Below are 19,207 nucleotides of genomic sequence, written 5' to 3'. Positions count from 1 at the left end.
AGTTACTAAAAAATATAATATTATTAAATCTTTATGTAAAGGTAAAAAAGGGTGGCCATTAGAATATATATAGGTACGAGTTGTGAAAAATACATTTATAAAATATGAAAGGCTAATGACCTACGTTATTTGAAGCCATTGCTCCTAGAGTAAAAGCAAAAATAGTCAACATTTTTTTTCAACAAAGAAATGTGTTTTTCAATCGATATCACGATAATAAAATAAAATAAGTTGAAAAACCATAAAAAAAAAATGATTAGATCAAATAAATAAAAAAATTATTATTTTTGTCCAAAATTAATTGATAAAATATATATAATATAATTAATTGACGTACAATTATACATTTATAAGTTTAATTATTATATTAACTTTAATCAATGACAATACGAAATATATAAATAAATTAACGATGGAACTATATAACTATTTATTGTGTCCATTGACTTTAAGTTAACCTTGACATGTCTGAACAAGTAGATTTAATATTACTTTATCGTCTCTGTCAAACTTAAATGAAGAGTGGGGATAGATTAAGTATCGTTACCTATGTGTGTGTGTTCTTTTATATATTATCAGCTAAAATTCTGTAAAAAAAATTAAAAATTGTACTATAAGTGTATCATCATATTGAAATTAAGTTTTTTGTGGCTATATCTGGGGATAATTATGAATAAAAAAGTGTCACCTACGGCCTACAAATATATACAAATAATTATTTTTATTACATTATTAAGTTTTTTTTTAACATAATAATAATATTATACGTAAATATAATAATAATCTGAAGCAATATTGTTATAAACTCTAAAATATAAAGAGATGAAAGATGAATACGACGTATAATTGGGAACAATCAAGTTTTTTTCCAAAAAAGTTTTTCGTCGTCTTAATCATAGTCAAGGGAAAACAATTTTATAAATTTTTCAGTTTAGAAAATTCCATCACATCGATTTAAGATTTACCAATATTTGAGTAGATTATTTTTCGATTTTTTAAGTAGATTTTTCTCATAAGAAATTCTTCTTATATTAAAAACTGTGGTACTATATTTTTAACAGAATTCCAGTAATAATTGTTTTTTAAAAGACATAAGTCAAATCGTTTGATAATATAATACGAGTATATCGAGATCTTTATGATATTGTTATAAAACACGTCTTTCAAATTAATCATAAAATTATATAAGGGATTTTTACTTTCCAGTTTATAACATTTGTCAACGAGATTCAAAATAATTTTTCTTCCAATAAAATTATTTGAATTATGTTGAAGTCTAAAAACCCATTCCCCGAGAATATACTTTTCTATCTTTGAATTTTTAAATATTTCGGAAAAAAATATTCATTACCTTAACACTTACATGATTGTTTTAAAAAATTAAAATAGGATTTTCAAAATAATGAAATTATTATATTGATTGAGACCAAACATTTTACTTTCACGAGGGCCAATTACCTATCGATCAGGCCTTAATAATATTATAATGTACCTATGGTTGTCCCTGACCTGTTTAAATTGAATTGGGAACAGTTCGGCGTTTTGGTTTAAAAATTTAATGTGATGTGTTAACCAAAGGTCTGCAAAGGTCTCCTATTCCTTTAAACGTAAAAACTAAAAACAACACTAAATAACAAATATAATACTGGCCAAAGTCCGGGTTTCGGTAAATATAAAGTTTTAAACGAGGTTGATGGTAATTTATGAATGAAAAATATTTTATCGTAGTACATATCGGTTTCTATGAAACTCTAAGTAAACACTTAAACAGACAGTCTATAATTTTTAGATACATATTAAAAATAAGACAGACTGAGCAGTTCTCGTGACAAATTGTTTTAACGAGTCATTTAAATTTTATATTGTACGAAACAAATAATAGAAAAATTAAAAAAAAAAATGAAACAATGAAGTGTATAACAATAGAATATGAAACATGTTTGTTTCATCAGTATCCTGTATCATTAATATAAAATAATTAACAGTACAAATTTTGAGAGTAAAATATCATAAGCTAAAACTGCCAACTAGTGATGATAATGAAAATATAAGATAATGTTATTGAAAATCAATTGGTCTTGTAAAACGTATAAATAAAAGCATTTTTATATCAATACCATAACAATTACTATTTAAGTTTTAAATTTTTACAAATATTATTCTGATGAGATTTCTAATAATTTTTTTTGAAAGAGCATTATTTTTTAGGAAAAATCTCACTTTTGTAGAATAGTATAATCACTTAATAGTTTGTAGTTTTAATTTAGGATAAACATATGTTATACAATTTAAACTAGGAAAACAATATTTTGCAAATAATGAGATATCCCTTTATATAAATATAGTACCTGTAAATTGTAATGCATTAAAAAATAATTACAATTATTCAAATATACTCCTATATATTAAATTATTTGTTTTACCTGGCTACTTTATTATTAAATAAATACAAATATTTTATCTCATAATTTATTGATAATAACTGATTTGTATAATCATTGTTTTAGTGAATTTATCATACGGCTTTGTAATATTCATAATAACTATAATAAGTAATAACCAAACACGGTAGACATGGAATCACTCGTAAAATTCTTTAAATAGGTATAATATTTTTATTGTTAAATACAATTTGTATTCAACGTTCAATCAAGAAGTAAAGTTAAATAAAACTGATAAATAACTTGAACTTGAACCAAATTTATATAAGATATTATTTTTTATAATATGATTTATTATTCAGAGTAATATGAATTAATTTTATCAGGAAAAGCTTAACGTAAAAACTTTAATTCGTATAGTACGATTCTTAAAATATTATTTTAATTCATTAAATTAATGAATATTATTACTGTTTAGTGTTTATAAATAGTTATCGATTCCAAGAACAGTTTTTTCTCTTAAAATTTAAAATATAGTGAATCTCAATATTTTTTTTTTAAATTTATTGATGATAAAAAAAAATTAAATTGTCTGCAAATAAACATCCAACTAATAAAACATATTTTTATTAAAAATTGATTATGATTTTAGTTTAGTTCAAAGTAGCTGACGTATATTAAGTACAAAAATGTGTCTAAAGAGAAAAATCTTAAGCTCATAAATTTTTTTTTAGTTTTTAATCATTATTTTTTATTTTGAGTAAGTAACATTTGACTAGTTTAAAAAGCATTATTTTCAAAAAACGTAAATACATACTTATCACACATATATTGTTGAGTATTTTATTAGCTTTTGGATTTAAAATCGTATTTATAATAATTTTCATTTTAGAAATAAGTTATTTTTAGTGCATAACGTTAAGTTTTGAAATTATATTTATTTACAACATGTAAAATATTTATTACTACATTGCTATATAGTATATAATATGTGTGTATTGTGTAAATATAAATAAATATATAAAATAATAATAATATAACAAATATAATTAAATATAATATAATATATTTATATTTTAATATATAAATAAAAAAAAGATAAATTTTATGTAGGTAAATATTAAAATAAATATGATTTAGCAATTTCTATACAACTATATTGTACGTTTAAATTAAGTTTTAATATTGATCAATATCCGTGACGGTTAAAAATAAACTAGTTATTTGTCATTAGGATGCTGTCAGGCTACTAGCATCTCAAAAATAGCACCTGATCAACATTAAAAAAAAATTTCATTATTATAGTACCTACATATGTTGTGGGCCACAATAATTTAAATTAAAAATATTATTGTATTATATTTAGAATTAAAATAAATTAATAGGTACTTATTAATAAAATTAATTTTTTTTTGTTATAGTTTGAAACTTAAATTCTCTTAGAATTCTAGTATAATCTTATTAATATAAGTAAAATATCATTGAAATTGTTGAATGTCTTGTAAATAATATAATTTGTAATACGTAGGTTAATCACAAAATTCTACATCTACTAAGCACAGTTATCTAGTATCAACCTGTACATTTGCATATACCCACAATTTTTATTTTGAATTACAATCCAATTGAATTTTTGCACACTAATTAGTTTGAATATTAATTGTAGAAGGTATTTATTTTGTGTAGCTTATATACAAAATATGTAAAATATTTTAAAATATCTAATATGTTTGTCTAACCATTGTTATTATTTAGATATGGAAGACTTCAGCAAACTCTCCAGTAAAACGGTTACTGAAGTATTGATGTTGGAGTTGAAAATGTCTCCAGCAGCCAAAACATTTTTGATATCGGGATTCCCAAGAAATATGCGTGATGTAGTTGAATATACAAATAAGGTATTGAAGTAAAATTTTTATTTTGCCTTAACATTGTTATTTAAGTGACTTCTTAGTATATTTTTGAACTCGGAAATAATATTGACATAAATGCATTTAATTTACCGTTTACGGTAAAAAAAAAAAATATATATATATACACAATATACATACATAGAATAAGTTGTATCAGTTTATTTGGAATTTTTAAAATTTACGTAATTTACGTGAAATTTCAAAGATATTGACTTAATAAAGAAAGCGTATTTAAACGATAATTAATTATAAGAACACTGAAATATTATTTATTCATATGGTTAGATCAAAGTCGTAAACGGAGTTATTCTAATATCATGGAATCAAAATGTGTTGGAACGACAAATCGATTACGGTGCAAAATTAGGGCATGTCGTTTTAAGTCTGGCCAGAATGGAGCTGAACAACTTCTATAAAAATGTGACTCCAGTGTCAGACTTTTACGACCAGAGGGGAATGCTCATTTCAGTGAGTATTGAATAGAGATAAATAAATATATCAATTATAAATATAATTTCAGATCGGTATTTTTATATTCTAATTTCATGATCACACATTATCATATTCGTAGGTAAATGGAGAACGGAGTCCGACGGAAGTGTATAACGACTTCCGGTCTTCGGTACTGCAAATATTGAGTGCCTACAAAAGTCCGGCGCCGGTTATAGTGGCCAACGGTACAGTACGCGTGGACAACCCGGGTACCGAACAACCGGAAGTCGAGGCTGAGCGCCCGAACAGTCACCTCCCCGTCGATCACGTGCCGGAACCACAGACCACAGATCGCGTCTCGAAACCGGAAACGTTTCCGCGAGTCATTTTTGTAGTAGGTGAGTCGTAGACCACACAAAATTATGAGCGATTCGTGTTTTTGACATTTTGTGCTAGTTCGGTATTTTTTTTATATCCAATAAACTAAATTAATAACAGAGCAATGAATGTATTGATTTTATCATGATATGTGTTTTTTTTTACGATAATTTGTTGATCAACGATAAACTGCTTTGATTTTCAAAAATGGAGGTGGTTTTGAGTATCAAATTGGATTAAGTTTAAACTTTTGTGAGGTCAAATACATTTTCCAGTACTTATTTTAAAATTTAACGCAAATAAAATTTTTAACAAAATCGATCTTATTTTGATGGAACTCGAAAATAAATAATCGTAAAATCTATAAAATATATAAAGGCAATCATTTTTTTTTGACAATATTATATACCTGTAAAATTTGGATAAAATTACTTATAAACAGGGCTCAGATTTTATAGCACTAAAAATTACTAAAATATGCCTTTTAAAATCTTAAAATAAGCGCTGTAATATGCCCTAAAACACAATAAATAGCAAAAATGAAAATTTATTTTGTTCACAAATTAAAAAACTTATATTTATAAATTAATACATTAAACATTTTTTTTAAAAAAAATGTAAATAATACAAATTTAAAAAAAAATGATAAAATATTTTTATTACAAACTTTTTTTTAAAAATATTAGGTAATACTACTTGAATTTGTTGATTCATTAAACTATAAAATATAAACGCTTTTTGAGTATGGCAACTATTCAAAGTTGTCATATTATCATGTTTCATAATTCCCAACCATATAACATAAATTAGTTTCATGAAAATACGAAATAAAAGTTATATTAGTATAGATAATATAATTATAGTGACCGGGTGTTGAGTACACCTAATGTACATCAGAACGGTATTCACTTAGCTACCTTTTTAGGATGAAAATATTTTTATTGTCGAATAATTACTTTATAATAACTTATTGGATATCATAGTTGAAATCAATTTTTATCAAAATAATTTCTTCAAGTAGAGTAAAATCACTAATCAAATTTTTTAGCTAAGCATAATAAAATCCATTTTTTACCTTATAAATGTTAAAGATAATTAATAAACTTAAAAATTATTTTAGATCGAATTTGTTGTGTAGCCTTTATCACTTTGACTTAATATCATACTACCTACATAAATTATTTCTAAAACTTTGATTTTGGAGGAATAGTTATGTTCGGGCCTTAATGTTTTAAACGCAAATCATTGATCAATTTGTTGATACATACAGGTGGCCCCGGCAGCAACAAGAGTTCATTGTGCCAAAAAGTACTCAGGGCCAACACTGGTTGGGGTCATGTCAGCGTTGGACCTCTAATGAGATCTCTGGCGTCGTCTCAAGAACCTCTACAAGAAACGATCAGCAGTGGACACATCCTCGAAGAGGTGATAATAATATTGTAATTGTTTCTATTTATATCACTGACTATATTGGTGTTTTTATATCTTTACAGTCGATAGTTCACGAAATATTAGATAAAGAGTTACTCAAGTATATAAATGCAGAGGGTATCGTGATCGATGGTTATCCAAGAAATATTGGACAGCTCAACTATTTTGAAAAAAAGGTACGTATTACTACAATAATGATAAAATAAAATTAATAATAATAAAGAATAGCAAAAAAAAAAAAAAAAAATGTATATATTATTTTAAATTAATAATTAAATCGATATAATCTATCATATGTATTATGTAATTTATATTATACTTACTGTTAGCCAGGAAAAAAATACAGCACTAAATATTGATCGTTTTATTCCGGTTTTAGTATACTTCAGTTCAAGGGAAAATCGGCGTTTATGTACTTCAGTTTGTAAAATAATTTGACAGAAATGGGAAAATTATGATTAACACTTAGTTTATTTATAAAATGCATTGTACTATTTTTCTAACTTATCTGATATCTCTGAAGATTTTGTCAAATTCGGTTGAGTAGTTTTTTAGTCTACAATCCATAAACATACGGAAAGTAACTATAAAAGTTAACCATAATATAATATAAAATAAAAAAATATATATATTCGATTTTGATGAGCATAAGTGAAATTTATGTTTGGGCTTCCCTCTTATAGAGAAACCTATATGACTATACAAGAGTTAAAAAAATATATATCTTATAACGCATTTAAAAGTTAGTGAATAAACGATACGGGTCCGAGTGACGCAGTATTGTGGTAAACACTGCCCTTTCGTTTTTAGTTTTAAAAAGGTAAATAAACAAAAAGGGAGTTAAAAGGCAAAGCTATAAACAGTTTTTTGAAAATTAAAATTAAAATATAATTATTTTCAGTATGCTCAACGGCCGAAGTTGATACTATTGGATTGCTCAAAGTTGCAGTTAGGTCGCGGAAGGTTAGACGACAGCGTGTCGGCGTTTCGCCGGCGTCTGCAGAGTTTCCGCGAACAAACTCTACCGATGCTCAAGGCACTGGATAAAGACAACCGCTTAGCAGTAGTGAGTAAACAGTATTACATTAAAATATGCAATAAATTAATATTATTGTGTTATGGAAAAATCTGACCAATCAAAAATTAAAAAGTCGGTTCGTGGAAACAAGTTAGAAACAATACAATGATTGTATGAATATTATTACAACAATAATAAATTTAAAAGTACTTTTATTTTTTGCCTAAAAATTGAAGAAAAGTCTGAGTTATAAAAACAAGAATGTTTATGAAATTCTAATTACAAAAAAATTTAGTAATTTTCACAATTTCTGTCAATATTCCAACCTTAAACGTTTATAAAAAATATAAAAAATGAGATTTAAATTAATCAAAAAGTTATCTTTGCACTGTTATTATTAAAATAATAATAAATATGTAGGTATAAAATTGTGTTTTTTTTTAATATTATTTTCAACTTTTATTTTTACTTATTTTTTTTTTATATTTTTCAATTTTTATTAACTTAAACACATTTGACACATTTTGAATATTTTATCTTGAATAGAATAAGATAAGATTTCCATTTGGTAAAAATTTAAAGTATCTATGATAATGTACGGTATTTACGGTGAAATAATTTATCTTCATTTAGGAGTTAGGTATACAAAAAAAAACTAAGTCCGTTTTATCAAAAATTCCTTAAATTGTTTTATTTTTTTTTCGATTATTAAAATAATTACTTAACATTTTTTACTTTTGACACTCTAAATTACTAACTAGATACAATTTTCTGCCAAAAACTACTCCTATTTTTGAAAACAAAGCATTTTTGTCGTCTTAAAAGGTGATGATGGACAGAAAAAAAAACGCACACATCATTGTAATATCAATATTGCTCCGTTTAAAATTTAAAATAATTTAAGGTATTGCCATTTTAATCATTTCATTACAATTTACTTAGTACATGACGTTTTGTTAGTATACCACTCATAATTTGTATCGTTTATTGTAATATAATTATAATGATTGCTTGCTTGAAAATTTGGTTACAACGACATATACCTATGCATCTATGCCTGTCGGTGATTATGTTAATACTATAGTATTGTATCGTGTTATTTCTCAATGGCTCAGGTGGACGGTAACACCGACGACAAGCGTGTACAAGAGACGTTCATCAGCACACTGGTGGAGACGATGAAGGGAGAGAATTTTCCGGTTTTCCATCGGGACGACTACGACGACGATGGCGCCGGCGATAACGCCGACACCGATCCTCGCCGAGACATCACGGAAAAGCGAACTACGTCGGCGGTAGCGGCGGCAGCGACGACTGCTGGACACACGGTTTCGGGGCCGGCGGTGCCGCGTCAAAACGGTCATCTACCGAACGACACGAACGGTGACAACAAAAATCGGGGACAGAATTTGCGTTACGACGTTCGTAACATGTACTCTCAAATAGGATCGTATGCCAACGACCCGTCGATGTTCAACGGTTAAATGACAGTTGCGTAAAACGGACATTATTATTTTCGTGTTATAATATTATAATAAAACGTCCTCATATATTATAGTATTACGCCCAATCTTCGTAGGCATACATACACAGCGGGTGGTCACTTTAAGTCGTAAGCGTGTGCGGGATTTTGTGTCCGGTGCGGCGCGTGTTTTTCCGATCAGAACGATTTTTATTCGTAAGCGTCCCACGTTCCCATTCGTTTTCCTCGTTTCGATTCGGGTAAAACGCGTGCTAGGTAAATACCTATTACCTATATTATTGCGATGTGTTCCTTTATCGTCCGCCGATTGTTTGAACGAAAATGCGCGTCGTTCGGTATTAGTATACAAGATTTTATATTATAAATGGGTTATGAGTTATATTACAATGACGTGGTCTATAGACGATATTCATTTATCTGTTAGTAAACGGCTAATTCAGCGGTTGTGATTACGACTGTAAATATTATTATATAATGGTGTACACGGTTGTGTCTGTATATGTATAGGGTCAGGGGCGTCTTCGGGGGGGGGGGGGAGATGTGGGCAGTCGTCCTAGAGGGTACCTCGTAGTTTTTTAAAACAATTTCTTAGGTTTTACACTTAATTTTTCGGCAATTGTTATAAATTACTATAGATAGGTTAGGTTAAATGGTTATATTTTATTAAATAAATATTGTCTAAAATTGGTTAAAATTGTCTCTACATAACTTCTTGAGGGGACGTTAGGTCGTACCCACACACGTTATTTAATTAATTGTCAATATTAAAAATTGTATGTTTAAAATAACCTATTTTACTCTGAGTGTATTTTAAATTTAAAACAAGTTAAATACCTACATTTTAAAATCGTACATTTTTTTTATTTTAAGATATTCATCAACTCGTTTCAAAATTCGAATATCGAAAAATGCTTCTTACGATCGGCACTTAAGAACATTTTTACGTTTAACTTTGATGACAGTGTACAGACTAACTCACAATTATATTAAAAATAACAGAGTAAAATGAATTATGTAAAGACTGAGTTTATATTTGAGTTTTCACCCTTCCCCAAAATGGGACAATGACGCCCCTGGGTACATGGTATACGCGCGAATACGTCCGTTAATATGAAATCCATCTATTTTTATAGACTTTTCGAGTTGGTAAATAATTGTTATCAATTTTTATTTTTAGTCATTCATATTTTAATTTTACTATAAATTCAATATTTTTTAAACTTCTCATACTACGTAATCTTTACACATAAATATTACCGTTGGACTAAATCCAAAATAAATTGTCCGGTACAACGAAGGTGAGAATACCATTCGCTGCACATTCGTGCGCACGCTTATGCTTTGAGAAATAAATTACCATCCGTCGTGTGACATTACAGTGTATCAAAATATTCATACGGATCGATTGCCGAACGTCGCCGATTGCGGAAATCGAATCTTTAATAGGTACAACTACTACTCCTATTCATAATAATAATAATAATAATAATAATAGAATAACTATGAATATATTTTAATTTTGTTTCGTCTGTATTTTAATTATTCATTTTCATTTTTGTTTTCTACGAATGCGATAACATTGAATAACTGGTGTACAAATAAATGTGTCGAGTAACGATCAAATCATTTGTATATTATAATGTACTTTTGATATGTTTTTATTGTTATATTCTACTTGAATAAAAATTATTTTTGTCATTTTACATGGCGAACATTTTTTATTACTTGTGTAAATAATATATACATAATAATATTATGTAAATACCTACGCTACCTACTCGTGTAAAGAGTATTTATGTAGAGTTTTTCTTTGTGTATCTTAATGATTGAGTTAGGTACAACAAGTTAGGTAAAAAGTATAAGAAATCACACGAAAATATAGAACAAAGAAAAATGATCATCGAAAAATTCAATAACTTAGTCATATATAATTCAAAAATTTTACTGTTTGTAAATAATTTATTTTTGATTTTAAAACTAGGGTCAAAATTAATTTAAAAAAATTGGTCTGTCCAAATTTAGTGTTGGAAATACGTGTTGTCTTAAAAAAAAACCACATTATACCTATTGCAGATCTACATAATGAAAGTGCTAAACATTTTAAAATCATTAAACGTAATATAATATATTTAATAAGTCAGAAACTATTCCTTTAAATTCTGATATAAATTATAAATACGTACATTGAAATCATACAAAAAAAAAAAATTCTACTTAACAAATCAAAGCAACGAAGGGAGCATTTGAAAAAAAGAAGTTTATGCTGCTACAAGTTATTGCTTAAATAAGTATTGTATGAAAAATAAATATTCAATAAGGTTATTATAAATAAACATAACATTTTAAAAACCAAAATTAAAATAACTCGTTGTCAAATGAAAAATCGGAGATGAGTATGCTTGGTGAATCACTCTATATATAATATTGGCCTTTGTATAATACTCCATACCAAAAAAAAAAAAAACATTTCCTTCAAAATGTTTGCAACATATATTTTATTGAAATTATTATATTTTTAAGGTGTTATGCAATGTATTTCAATAATTAAATTATGCTACGAAGTCCTGGATAGACAATTCAACTGCATCACTTATATCTCGTTCGTACTGACAAGTCTGATAATGATTTTTGTACAAAATGAAGTCGAAAAAATGTTAAAATTTGCAATTTACAATTTACAATTAACATAATAAAATTGACTATTTTTCTATTTTATATTGGATAGTTAAACCAAAATAATTGAACAGTTTGAATAAGGTAATTGTATTAACAATAATATATTATATTTAATTCCAACGTTTTCGTATTACCATACCATAATGATTAAAACATTTAAGCTATATTAAAATATTTGAAATTTTTGAAAAATTTCAATTTATGTGGAACCATAAACGGTTAAAAATCTTTAAAATTAAATACAAGATTTAGAATAAGTTGTTAATATGCCTAAGTAGTATGTATTGTATTTGTATGTTCACAGAACTTTTTAGCATGGGGAATGGAGATTTATTATTTAACATTTAATATTTTTGACTTTTTTTTATAGGTTTCTATAAATATTGATGAAAAAATATTTTACTCAGTCAAAAAGTTTAGAAATTAATACGAGATTTTTCGTAAATATTTATTGTACGTAATTATTTTGGCTATAAAGACTAGATACACTAACTAACATTTTTTTTTTTTAGCATCCAAAGATGAAATTTTGACAAAATTATTAAAAATCATGGAAATTTGAAAATTATTTTGTAAATCATTCAATTTTTATTACTCCGATTTGGTTGGTTTTCGGCACACTGGTTGGGAACCTTAGCTGGCTAAAGATATAATGTCTGTAATTAAGTACATAATGTTATAATGTAATTATATAATAATATGTACAGGGAAAATCGACCAATTATGTAGTAAATTTTACACTTGCACAATAATACATCATATAATATAACGTAATGATATAGAATCTTTATTTACAGGCATCCCATTTTGTATAAATATATTTAGGTATAATATTAATGTATATTGTATAAAATCATATTGAATCAGTACACATAAAGAAGATACGAAGTGGTTAGCTATAAGTTAAATACCTTATACCACACTGAATGTTGTTTAATAATTGGTTAGACGACGAACGCTATTAACTATTTCGAAGTAGGTATATAAAATAATATTAGATAATTATATTTCTGGCGAATCAATATTAAATCTTACGGAACGTTTCGTTGAACATTAACTTATTACAATGTTGAATAATAATAATATATTGTTTAATAATATAATATAAATAAATAAAATGATTAATAATCTGACTAACAAACATTATGATATAGTCACTATGAGTAATATATAAAATAAATAAGATAAGATTCGACATTCGAATAAACATAAATAATTATTTTCTAAAACAAATGAGTGTTTTTTTTTTTTTTTTTTGTTGTACAAGTATTAAATGATAATATTAAGTCGGAAACAAACAATAATAAATTACAGCATGTAAATTTGGTAGAACCATAATTTTATTCCGACGGACGGACACCTGTTTCTTGTTTCTTCCTATTTGTGATTATGGTAATGATATAATAATATGAGTTCACTTGTTCATATCATGGATTGATTAGATCGATGTCTTCTAGTTTCGAACCATTTGTTGTTGTTTTTTTTTTTTTTTTTTTTTTTTTCATTTTTATTTCTATTTGTTTTAATTTAGGTTTCGATTTTGAACGGTGAGCCGGGTATGTGATCATCGCCCCACTTGACCAGTAAAATGTATTCGCCACGTTCTCGGACGATATAGCTCACTTGGTAGTTATTCTGTTTCATGTGTTTGATAAATATCTCCTCACACGGTCCCTTGGGTCCATAAATACCAACGAATAATATATTGTTACCTGTGAAACAAAAGCATAACACATTTTAGTAGATTCAAAAATATACGTACTATCATATATTACATCAAATATTGATGAGAAAAACGATTTAAATTCTTATAAAAGACAATCTTCATTTTATCATACTATATGACTAGTATGAGTTAAAATATTATCACTAGTTAAATAATTATATAATTTGACCGTGTTATTTAATTAATATGGTATTTTTAGTATAATAAAATTATTTAATTATATCTCTAACGTCTCTGGAGATCAAAATTTGGTTAATTTGGAAATGCAATGCAATTTCCTCGGTCTACTGCAGAGATTCAAAAATTGTACTCATGTATGTCATATTACGTATATGTATTGTGTAGGCACACGTTTTCGATTAAATGAGTTATACTAAATATGATGATTACCGGCGTCAGAAGCACTAATGCTGAATAGATTTTGTTTTCCCACATATGCTTTCTTCAAGCCCATTCCTTTGCTTGTGACAAGTGTAGCGTTCGACTTGAAGTGTGGCAGAACGACACCGGCACCACCCTTGTGAGACTTAGACACTTTGTGTACGGTTTCCACAACCACCGAGCTTGTTTCTTGTGGCCCACGCTCAGCCAAATCCTCACCTGAAAAACGATCATACATTATTTTCATTGTTTCAAAAAAGATATTCTAATTTTTGTTCAAAATATTGCATTAGGTTTTATTATTAATAATATTATGCTACAATATAATTTCAGTCATATTACACATCACGTACCAGTACAAGTGACTTTGAATGGCGAACCAACGATATGATATCCGTTGTATTTCAAACTGATGTAATATTCGCCTGGCACCAGCGGTGTGTACCTGACTTTGTAGCCTTCTTCGACTTCGGTACAGTCCATGGAAACTTTACTTGGTCCGTCTATGGTTACAGCCAATGTACCGGCACCCGCGTTGCAAGTGTCCACAATGAAATCGGTCTTGTGTCCTAAAACATTTATCAATATTGAATTTGACGAATCGTGATCAATTATATATATAAATATATAAATATATTAATTTTTTCTTAGAATTGATTAATTTTATTGATTGAGGAAATAAAAAAAAAAAAAAAATGCAAACTAAAATCGGAAACTAAAATTATTTTACGATATTTTTGCTCTGATGTGAGACTAAGAACATATTAATTACGCAGTTGGGTGTAAGGTAAGTTATTACTTATTATTTATAATTAGATACCTGTCTTGACGTCTCCCAAACCACTGCCAGTAGCATGCACGGCAGCTGGGTCAGCGTCTCCTTTGCCAACCTTCAGGCGGTAAGGCGATCCTGGAATGTGAACCCCATTGAACTTGACGTGTATGTTGTGAACGCCATTATCGCGGGGCATAAAACGAACAGAGTACATGTCTTGATCGATTGATTGGATGAAACAGTCGTCTTCGGTTCCAGACGGTGACACCACCTGCAAAATAACGATCATACATGTACTCGTAAACAATTATTTCAGTCCGTTATAATATTATGATAATCACGCGCGACGGTGTTCGCGCGTCAGCAAAAATCAGAAATATAAAAATAAAGGTATAAATATAAAAGTATCATTATAATATCGATTCTTCGATGATTTTGTGAATAATAATTTTAATACATAATAATAATATCATCATTTTTAAATACCTTAGCGTCGAGTTGACCGACAGCACCGTTTTTGCGAACAATAAATTGTGCGGGGTAATCGGCTTGGACTCCAGACGTTGGGAATTGTGCAACTTCTAGCTTGTGCGCGTCACCCATTGCTGGCGATATAAACAGCTTGTATGGTGAGTCAGGTATGTGCTGGTCGTTAAATTTAATTCCAATTCGGTATTCTCCTGCAGAACAGACAAAATGTTTTAAATATTCGTTTTATAAAATGACATAATAACTATGAATGCTAATAAATGTTTTTATTATTATTTATGTAAAAATTTTAACTTCATTAATATGATGATTAATTAATAAAATTAATCATTTTGGAAATTTTAAGCATACTTAAGTCCATATTGTAAATTGTTTAGCTTTTTCGTGCAATTAATGGCGTATCTTGTGACGATATATAATTCGAAATTTGAGCGAGTAGTTTTTAAGTTATTAAACTTAAAATACTCAAGATAATATGGTTCATGATAACATTGATAAAAGAACTTACTTTTTTCAATAACATAAATATATAATAATATATCAAATATTTGAATCGAACGCAACAGTAGTATACAATATTTTTATGTAGAAAACAATTTTTCATATTGGATCAAGAACATAGTTTATTATACTTTTAAACTTTCGTCAAACACGTGTCAGCATAATAAGTTACTACAATAATTTTATTGTAAAGTTTTAGACGAGTTTTTCAATAAAATAAATAAATAAAATGCATCAGTTGCTTTTGTTTATGAAGCATTGGACCATTTATTTTAGACTACAAATACCGTTAAATGGGTTTAACGATTGAAATGTATTTTAAAACTAAAATGTTTCTCCTATTTCAACTCGATACATTTTTAGACCACATAATATGTAATTTGGAGCCTGTGGCAGAGTACCAAGTCATAAATCCGTTATAACTTGCATTAACGTTTATATTAATTGGAGTGTAACAGCAAAAATAATATAATTCAATTGACATAATTTATAACATTAGAAAGTAACGAGAAAATAGTACAACTAATTATTTAAATTTATATTTAAATATTTGTTATAAATTATTTTCGGGAAAATAATGTTTAGCTTGTATAGAATTTACGAGTTTTATGCGAATGGCCCATAATTTCATTTGGAATAATTGTATAAACTATTAATATTATAATTTAATTAAACAAATTTATTGAAATTGTAAGAAAATATTCCTATTCATATTTTTTTTATTCCAAAATTATTCACTTTGAAAAGTATATAGTTTTAAATCGTTAGCCATTATTACATTCAATAAGATGGCTATAATAAGCAACGTAAATAATTATTTAAAAAATTATATTATTTAACGTAAAATAAATTTTAATTAGGTATTTGTAGAAAAACTGATTTGAATTTTTCAACTATTTTACTTCAGACTAATGTATTCATTTCATTTTTCTAATTTCTCTCCACATTTTTCTAATTAAAAGTATCTAAAAATAAAATAATAAATATTTATAAGTCTTATAATAAAGTAATAAGACATTTAAAAAAAATTAAATCTTTTGACGAATTCAAACCTGGTTGCATAAGTCATTTCCAACAAATAAAATAAACAGAATGATAGACAATAAATAAATACTTTTAGTGAAAAAAATAATAATAATAACAAATTGTTAGTGGGGTAATAACAAGTTATAATAATGTATACGTATTACACATCCGTAAACAATATGACTCGTTGGAAATATTATCATTTGCATATTCAACATATTAAAAATGAGCCGTTTATAATCTCTTTAAGACGAACGACAGTAGCATAGTATTCAATAAAAATTTATAGCAAAGAAAAATGTAAGTATGCAAAATAAAGAATTATTTTACTACAGACCGTTAAAGATCATCCAATAGAGTTATTAATGATGGCTATTAGGTTATGATTTATGATTATATAAATAATATTGTACGAATTAATAATCATAAAATCTAAATAGTGTGTATTTGCCCCATAAAGCCCTCGTATCCATAATTACTATTAAAAATAGAGTATTAATATTTAAAACTATCGACGAACCTGGTTCACCTACGACGTAACTAACATAACATGAGCCATCTTTGCGGTCTTTGAAATCAATTTCCGCCTTGCTGGGACCTTCGACTGAAATGGCTAGTGAACCCGGTCCGGCCTCCCTAGTCCACACGTTAAATTCGCACGGTTGCCCTTGTTCACCACGTTCTAGACCAGAACCTCCAGCATGTACGCGATGAGCTCCACCATCGCTCAAAGGACCGACGGTAAATTGGAATGGCGATCCTGAAATATAGCAAACGGTCAATGTAGATCAAAACGAAAATTAAAGTGGCCGCTTAACACTTACCGGGTATGTGGACTTCCTTATACCGGACCGACACTGTGTGCACGCCCAATTCTTTCGGTACAAAATGAACCGCATAAAGTCCATCTTCGATTTCGTTGATTTCAGCATCTTCCGTGATGCCACCCGGCGATGTAACCGTTGAGGATAAATCATATGGCAACACACCTACGATATACGAGTAAAACAATTACGTTTTAAAAACAAAAATTCGAGACAGACATATCACGTATATTATATATTAAAGTAAATATAAACAAAAGCTGTTTAGTTATAGAAAGATGTCTGCATTAATAATTTATTTATTTAATACATTAAATACACTTTTTAATTAATTTTAATTAATTCCTATATTTCAGAATCGACTTCATTAGTGAATAATGAACTGTATGATGTATTAAGATATTTTGGAGATTGAAGTACGTCTATTTATAAAACCAAAAGTTTTTAAAACTTTAAAGAAACATAATATAATGCTAACTTACCAGGCATCTTGAATGTAAGTTTGCAGTTGCTGCCCACCTCGGTGAGAGGTACGGCTTCCCTTCTCCGTTCAATTTTCTCGCGCTGACAGTTGCTTCCTTCGCCAGTGACTTTAACGGTGAAAGGTGAACCATCAACGTGATGGTCGGCGAACTTCAGATTTACGATATAGTATCCTGGTTCCGTGGGTCTGTACGATATGTTTAATGTACCGTCTTCGTTGTCCTTACATTGGATTTCTGCTTTGCTAGGACCTTCGATAGAAAGTGATAAACCACCATAACCTATAAATAATAAAAAATATAGTGATATTATATTATTATACAGTCGCTGGACGCTGTAACAAAAAAAGTTAAATCTAGTCTTAAACACAAAAAATAAATAAGCGGTATTATATTATTTATATTATAATATTATTAAAATAATATTTCTTGTAAACATCACTCACCAGCGCTCCTCGTGTCCACCGTGAACAAATTTTCTACATGTGTTTTGCCTTCTTTCAACCCGTTACCAGTAACTTTGACTTTTTTCGCATCGCCAACTTCTCGCTCGCCTACAGTTATTTTAAACGGTGAGTTAACGATATGTTGACCCATCCTTTTCACAGACACTACGTGCTGGCCGATTTCTCTCGGGGTAAACGATATACCTGGAAACATAAATGTGTAAGTGTAAAGCGTGTTATTTTCGAGTTTCGAGACCGTCAATCGGCGCACCTAAGTTTCCGTTTGGCAGGCGTTTCAAGAAACAAGGTTCTTCGAGACCACTCGGCGCTTGGATCGATGCGTTCAATAGCCGGAAGTCCTTGTCAAGCACTTTGCCGGGCAATGACACCTCGCTGCATGAACCCACAGATATCTGGTTTCTCTTTCGGCCCTCGCCTGTAGCATATAAAAATATACATTTTCACGTAAATATAATATATATTTAAGCGCTATAACTAAGAGGTTACGCGCATCTGAACATGTATTTTATGGATTTGAATCTTGCGCAAAGGACAATACGAACCTGTGACTTTGGAATTGTACGGGCTTCCTTTGATGTGTTTGTCACCAAACTTGACAGAAATCCTGTATTCTCCGGGCGCTGTTGGCAGGTATGTGACGGACACTGTGCCATCTTTGTTATCGTGACAACTGATGTCAGCCTTGCTGGGACCTTCCACAGCCAATGAGAGACCACCTATAATAAATGGAAAGACAATTAAATCAGTGCTTCGTTTGTAGATCTCTAGCTATCCGGAAAGCTGAAATTAAAATCAAAATGCTGATGGAAGAAGTCGGAAGTTTT

The 19,207-nt window shown here is 28.4% G+C and overlaps 2 protein-coding genes across 7 annotated transcripts in view; one reads left to right on the top strand and one right to left on the bottom strand.

Moving 5' to 3' along the window:
- Nucleotides 1-10,739, top strand: part of LOC114131988 (adenylate kinase isoenzyme 5) — a 36,727-nt gene extending 25,988 nt beyond the window's left edge. For both annotated transcript variants that reach the window (XM_050206936.1, XM_050206935.1), the window contains exons 5-11: nucleotides 4,137-4,279; nucleotides 4,580-4,762; nucleotides 4,866-5,124; nucleotides 6,375-6,529; nucleotides 6,598-6,711; nucleotides 7,437-7,601; nucleotides 8,669-10,739. In XM_050206936.1, the coding sequence (XP_050062893.1) occupies nucleotides 4,137-4,279; nucleotides 4,580-4,762; nucleotides 4,866-5,124; nucleotides 6,375-6,529; nucleotides 6,598-6,711; nucleotides 7,437-7,601; nucleotides 8,669-9,037 (1,388 nt within the window). In that variant the 3' untranslated portion in view covers nucleotides 9,038-10,739. The remainder of the gene's footprint in view (nucleotides 1-4,136; nucleotides 4,280-4,579; nucleotides 4,763-4,865; nucleotides 5,125-6,374; nucleotides 6,530-6,597; nucleotides 6,712-7,436; nucleotides 7,602-8,668) is intronic.
- A 1,734-nt stretch (nucleotides 10,740-12,473) lies between these two features.
- LOC114128507 (filamin-A) overlaps nucleotides 12,474-19,207 on the bottom strand; it is a 98,273-nt gene continuing 91,539 nt past the window's right edge. For all 5 annotated transcript variants that reach the window (XM_050206934.1, XM_050206930.1, XM_050206931.1 and 2 more), the window contains 11 exons: nucleotides 18,926-19,099; nucleotides 18,634-18,798; nucleotides 18,363-18,566; nucleotides 17,917-18,198; nucleotides 17,435-17,599; nucleotides 17,131-17,370; nucleotides 15,081-15,274; nucleotides 14,640-14,865; nucleotides 14,173-14,388; nucleotides 13,829-14,038; nucleotides 12,474-13,424 (listed from right to left, as the gene is read on the bottom strand). In XM_050206934.1, coding sequence (XP_050062891.1) covers nucleotides 13,240-13,424; nucleotides 13,829-14,038; nucleotides 14,173-14,388; nucleotides 14,640-14,865; nucleotides 15,081-15,274; nucleotides 17,131-17,370; nucleotides 17,435-17,599; nucleotides 17,917-18,198; nucleotides 18,363-18,566; nucleotides 18,634-18,798; nucleotides 18,926-19,099 — 2,261 coding nt within the window. In that variant the 3' untranslated portion in view covers nucleotides 12,474-13,239. The remainder of the gene's footprint in view (nucleotides 13,425-13,828; nucleotides 14,039-14,172; nucleotides 14,389-14,639; nucleotides 14,866-15,080; nucleotides 15,275-17,130; nucleotides 17,371-17,434; nucleotides 17,600-17,916; nucleotides 18,199-18,362; nucleotides 18,567-18,633; nucleotides 18,799-18,925; nucleotides 19,100-19,207) is intronic.

This window comes from Aphis gossypii, chromosome X (assembly GCF_020184175.1).
Source record: "Aphis gossypii isolate Hap1 chromosome X, ASM2018417v2, whole genome shotgun sequence".
Classification (NCBI taxonomy): domain Eukaryota; kingdom Metazoa; phylum Arthropoda; class Insecta; order Hemiptera; family Aphididae; genus Aphis; species Aphis gossypii.
Note: the sequence above shows the minus strand (reverse complement) of the source record. Positions and strands in the feature narration are given on the sequence as shown.